At 57.4% G+C, this 5,896-nt stretch overlaps 1 protein-coding gene across 1 annotated transcript; it reads left to right on the top strand.

The window, feature by feature from the left end:
* The first annotated feature begins 2,821 nt into the window (after positions 1-2,821).
* Positions 2,822-4,619, top strand: LOC142827571 (uncharacterized). Its single transcript, XM_075923149.1, has 2 exons — positions 2,822-3,636; positions 3,832-4,619. Exons 1-2 carry the CDS (start codon positions 3,087-3,089, stop codon positions 4,617-4,619), a joined length of 1,338 nt encoding a protein of 445 aa, XP_075779264.1. The 5' UTR covers positions 2,822-3,086.
* The last annotated feature ends 1,277 nt before the right edge of the window (positions 4,620-5,896 follow it).

Genomic DNA, 5,896 nt, shown 5'->3' with positions numbered 1-5,896 from the left:
CTCCCGGCCCCGGAGCCCTTAAAGGGGCACGGTCTGGCTACAGTGCCCGTGCCAGGTGCAAGCCTGCCAGCACCCAGCCAGCAGACCATGCAGCTGGCACAGCACGAACCAGCCACCCGCTGCCACCCAGCCCTCCACCTCTTCCCGGGACCAGGCTGGCAGCTCCCGGGAGCCTGCCCGGGGCCGCAAGAGGCGGGCGCCCGCCTGGTCTACTGCGGAGATCGTGGACCTCATCCATGACCTCTGTACTAGGCACAGGAAAGTGGCCAGCCTGGCCACCCAGGAGCAGGTTTGCATGAAAATCGGGGTGGTCCAGTGAGACCCCTGACCCTGAGCCCTGAGCTTAGAACGGCCGTACTGGGTCAGACCAAAGGTCCATCTAGCCCAGTAGCCTGCCTGCTGACAGCGGCCAACACTAGGTACCCTGGAGGGGATGGACCGAAGACAATGACAAAGCCATTTGTCTCGTGGCATCCATTTCCAGCCTTCCACAAACAGAGGCCAGGGACACTATTTCTTCCCCCTGGCTAATACCACTCCATGGACCCATCCTCCATGACTTTATCTAACTTCTCTTTAAACTCTGTTATAGTTCTAGCCTTCACAGCCTCCTGCAAGAAGGAGTTCCACAGGTTGACTATTTGCTTTGTGAAGAAGAACTTTCTGTTACTAGTTTGAAGCCTGCTACCCATTCATTTCATTTGGTGTCCTCTAGTCCTTCTATTATGGGACCTAATGAAGAACTTTTCTTTATGCACCCTCTCCACACCACTCATGCTTTTATAGACCTCTATCATATCCCCCCTCAGTCTCCTCTTTTCTAAGCTGAGAAGTTCCAGTCTCTTTAGCCTCTCTTCATATGGGACCTGTTCCAAACCCCTGATCATTTTAATTGCCCTCCCCTCTCCCACCCTCTTTCTTCCCCTCTCCCATCTCCTTTTCCCAGTCTCCCTGAGTTTTGTTCAATAAAGAGAGTTTCTATTTTTGAACACATGTGTCCTTTATTTTGTACATCAGGAAGGGGGCCTAGGAAGGGGTAAGTGGAAGGAGGTGAGGGAGGAATGGGGTATGAGTCCCCGATGGGGAGGACTGGGGTGGCTCTGCGGGCTCCTTGGGGTGGAAGCAGGAGTCATTATTTCGAAATAACCAGCCCCTTACTTTGAAATAATGGACGTGGTAGTGTAGGGACACACCTTGTTATTTCGAAATAGGGGGAGTTATTTTGAAATAACTCCCTATTATAGGCCAGGGCTCGCTGTCCTACATCAAACAATTTTAAACAAGGTGGGATTTTGGCACACAGAAACATCAGCCATCCTAGTACCATAGCAGGCATATCATTAACAGCCCTTTTAACCTTTTACTAATATACAGAAAAGAAGAAAAAACAGTAAAGTAAAGTATTAGGTACGGCTTTCATTTTTATGTCATCCTTTGTTCTCTTTCTCTTTAGCAGGACAGAGATTTTGGAAGAAGGAAAAACCATTTTTCTGATACCTTTTTAGATGGCATCAAAGATGGCAATGACTGCTTTTTGGAAAAAAGAAGTTAGTTGAGATGGGCTGGAGCTGTTTTTATATCTGTTGTAAACATGTGGTCTTGTTTTTTAAGTGGACAAAAAACAAAGCAAAAGGCAAAAGAAAAGAACAGTAAGGATAGAAAATGCAGCTTCTGTCTCTGGTAGCCTCACTGCTGTAAAACATAGGCACAGCAAATGGTCTTATCAGCTACTCCAAAACCTTGAAAACTTTTTCAGGATGCTTGGGGCATTGCTTTTATCTTTATCTTTCTGGTCACAGGCTTATAGCAATGTTGCAAATATGTAGCCATGGCCAGCTACCCAGATTTTTGGTAGACAGAAGGAAAAAAGAGATGTGTAGGAGGAAAAAAGAAATAGCATTGGAAAAGAAAGAAAGACAAAAACAAACATGAGTATGGTAAAAAGATGGGAAGACGAAGTCTAACGTGCCATATGGTATTCAGGATTTAGCTACATTGCTTAGGAGTACAAAATATCCACATAGCTGAGTATCAGAGGGGTAGCCGTGTTAGTCTGGATCTGCAAAAGCGACAAGGAGGCTTGAGGTACCTTAGGGTATGTCTACACTACCACCCTAGTTCGAACTAGGGTGGTTAATGTAGGCAACCGAAGTTGCAAATGAAGGCCAGGATTTGAATTTCCTGGGCTTCATTTGCATCGTGCCGGGCGTCGCCATTTTTAAATGTCCGCTAGCACGGACTCCGTGCCTGCGGCTACACGCGGCACAGACTAGGTAGTTCGGATTAGGCTTCCTATTCCGAACTACTGGTACACCTCGTTCCATGAGGAGTATTGGTAGTTTGGAATAAGAAGCCTAATCCGAACTACCTAGTCCGTGCCGCGTGTAGCACGGACTAGCGGACATTTAAAAATGGCAGCGCCTGGCAAGATGCAAATGAAGCCCAGGAAATTCAAATCCTGGCCTTCATTTGCAACTTCAGTTGCCTACATTAACCACCCTAGTTCAAACTAGGGTGGTAGTGTAGACATACCCATATAGACTAACAGATGTATTGGAGCATAAGCTTTCGTGGGCAAAGACCCACTTCATCAGATGACATGCATCTGACAAAGTGGGTCTTTGCCCACAAAAGCTTATGCTCTAATACATCTGTTAGTCTATAAGGTGCCACAGGACTCCTTATCACATAGCTGAGGGTATGTCTACACTAGAAAGTTAGTTCGAACTAACGGACGTTAGTTCGAACTAACTTTCCTAGGCGCTACACTAGCGCTCCATTAGTTCGAACTTAATTCGAACTAACGGAGCGCTTAGTTCGAACTAGGTAAACCTCATTTTACGAGGACTAACGCCTAGTTCGAACTAGCTAGTTCGAACTAAGGGCTGTGTAGCCCTTTAGTTCGAACTAGTGGGAGGCTAAGGCTTCCCAGGTTTCCCTGGTGGCCACTCTGGCCAACACCAGGGAAACTCTATTGCCCCCCTCCCGGCCCCGGAGCCCTTAAAGGGCCACGGGCTGGCTACTCACTTTGTGCCAGTTGCAAGGCTGCAAGCACCCGTGCCTGCACAGCCTGCACCTGCCACACAATGAGCCAGCCATCCGAGGGCTCCCAGCCCTCCACTGCTCCCCACGACCAGCCTGGCGGCTCCCGGGAGCCTGCCCGGGGGCGCAAAAGGCGGGCGCCCGCCTGGTCAAGTGCGGAGATCGTGGACCTCATCGAGGTTTGGGGGGAAGCCTCCAATGTCCACGATCTCCGCACTAGCCACCGGAACGCGGCCGTCTATGGACGCATGGCTGCCAGTCTGGCCGCCAGGGGCCACCAGCGCAGCCGGGAGCAGGTGCGCTGCAAAATTAAGGACTTGCGGCAGTCCTACTCCCGGGCCTGCCTGCCAGGGGCTGACCCGGAGGCCTGCCCCCACTTCCATGCCCTGGACCGCATCCTGGGGCCTCATGCCGTCCCTGCCCCCCGGGACGTGATTGACCCCGGGGCAGAGGGACCGCTCCTGGAGACGGAGGAGGAGGAGGAGGGCTCTGAGAGCCAGGAGCCTGCCGCCAGCCTTCCCAGGACCCGGGACCCCCGAGGCACCCCACAGAGCCGCTCGCCTGCATCATCAGAGGCCGGGGAGGCGTCCACCTGTGAGTACCCTCGTGTTCCCCTTATGTGTATGGGGGGCTGGGGCGAGAGGGAGCCCCGGGACCGTGCGCCTGGGCCTTGCCCACCACGGAGCAGCAGCTGGGGATCCTGCAGGGGCCCTGGCCTTGCAGAGGGGAGCTGGGTTTCACACACCTGGGCCCCTGGGGTCATTGACCGCTTGTCTTCTTGCACCACAGCTGCAGCACCGGGGCCTGCAGGGCGCACCACACCGCCTGCAGCAGCCGCCCGCGCCCGGGCAAGCAGGACAGCCAGGAACCAGGAGGACTACCAGAGGCGGCATCTCCGGTTCCTGGACCGACAGCTCCGTCTCCAGGACCACTGGGTCCAGGAGGACCTCAGGCTGCGCCAGAGGAGTCTGGAGGCCCTGGAGGAGCAGGGCCGTGCCCTGCGAGGCCACCTCCAGAGCCTGCTGGACCGCTTCCCATTTCCTCCTCCCCCCCCCTGCTCCCCCTCTTGCTCCCCCTCTTGCTCCCCCTCTTGCTCCTCCTCTTGCTCCCCCTGCTCCTCCTGCTTCCGCTCCTGCTTCCTCCACACCCCCTGTCCTCTCTGCCCCCCCCTCCACAACCATTCCCCACCGACGCCCCCGGACCCGCAGTGTGGCGAGACGGGAGAGGCAGCCGGACTCCCACCCCTGAGCTTTCCTTTCCCTTCCTCCCTTCCCTCCCCTCCCCTTCCAGCTCCCTCGTCCCCGGTTTCCCCCTCCCTTCTCCCACCTTCATTCCTCCCTCCCCCACCCCAGTTCTGTGAAATAAACAGACGTTTTTGTTGGAAAAACAGGTGTCTTTATTTGACAGTAGGTAGGGAGGGGAAAGGGGAAGGGGGGGTAGGGTGGAAGAAGGCCCCGGTGGGGCATGCAGGGAGAGGTCAGTCCTCCTCCTCCTCCACCTGGAAGCTCTCCCGCAGGGCTTCCCGGATCCGGATGGCCCCCCGCTGGGCTTCCCGGACGGCGGCGGTGCGGGGCTGACCGTAGTGTCCAGCCATGCGGTCAGCCTCAGCCATCCAGGCTGGCAAGAAAGCCTCCCCCTTCCGCTCACACAAATTGTGGAGCACACAACATGCCGCCACCACGGGAGGGATGTTGTGCTCGGCCAGGTCCAGACGGGTGAGGAGGCATCGAAAGCGGGCTTTCAGTCGCCCGAAGGCCCCCTCCACCACGATGCGGGCCCTGCTCAGCCTGTTATTGAAGGCCTGGCGGGAGGGATTGAGGTGCCCCGTGTAGGGCTTCATGAGCCACGGCTGCAGTGGGTAGGCGGCATCCCCCACCAGGCAGACGGGCATGTCCACGTCCCCGACCCTGATGTGGCGGTCGGGGAAGAAGGTCCCGTCCTGCAGCCGCTGGCACACGGAGGAGTTCTGGTACACCCGGGCGTCGTGTGCTTTGCCGGACCAGCCCACATTTATGTCCGTGAACTGTCCCCGGTGGTCACACACGGCCTGCAGGATGACGGAGAAGTACCCCTTGCGGTTCACGTAACGGGACGCCTGGTGTTCCGGGGCACGGATGGGGATGTGCGTCCCGTCGATGGCCCCCCCGCAGTTGGGGAAGCCGAGGGCGCCGAATCCCCGGATGACGGCGTCCGGGTCGGCGAGGCGGACCACCCTGCGGAGCAGCACCCGGTTGATGGCCTTGACCACCTGCGGAGAGAGACACAGCAAAGCGTCAATCAGTGGGGTGCCCGGGTGGCTGGGAGCGTGCGTGTCCTGGCAGTGCCCCGCGCCCCACTCCCGGAAGCAACCCCCCTGGCGGCGTGTAGTACGGCCGGGACAGCCCGACCCCTCCGGTGTGGGGCACTTTCGCCTCCTCCCGCCCCCCCCTTTGTCCCTGGGGCGGCCCATCCCCTCCTCGCAGCCCCCCTCCCCCCCGGCTCGGTGGCCGACGAGTGCCGTACCTGCATGAGCACTGCTCCGACAGTGGATCTCCCCACGCCGAACTGGTTCCCGACGGATTGGTAGCTGTCCGGCGTGGAGAGCTTCCAGAGGGCGATGGCCACCCGCTTCTGGAGGGGGATGGCGGGCCTCATGCGAGTGTCCCTTCTTTGCAGGGCAGGGGCGAGCCACTCGCAGAGCTCCAGTAAGGTGTCCCTCCTCATCCTAAAGTTCTGGGTCCACTGTCGATCGTCCCAGCGCTCCAGGACGATGCGGTCCCACCAGTCGCTGCTGGTGTCCAGACGCCAGATGCGGCGGGGCACGCCGGTGCCGGGGCGCCGCCGCGGCTCCTCCACGGCCCCCAGGGTGGCCAGG

Source organism: Pelodiscus sinensis, chromosome 3, assembly GCF_049634645.1.
Source record: "Pelodiscus sinensis isolate JC-2024 chromosome 3, ASM4963464v1, whole genome shotgun sequence".
In the NCBI taxonomy this organism is placed as follows: Eukaryota; Metazoa; Chordata; order Testudines; family Trionychidae; genus Pelodiscus; species Pelodiscus sinensis.
This window is presented reverse-complemented; position numbering and strand designations above follow the sequence as displayed.

Coding starts and splice junctions, on each gene's coding strand:
- LOC142827571 (XM_075923149.1), top strand. CDS start 3,087: ATGAGCCAGCCATCCGAGGGCTCCCAGCCCTCCACTGCTCCCCACGAC. Junction 3,637..3,831: donor GGCCGGGGAGGCGTCCACCT/GTGAGTACCCTC, acceptor CTTGCACCACAG/CTGCAGCACCGGGGCCTGCA.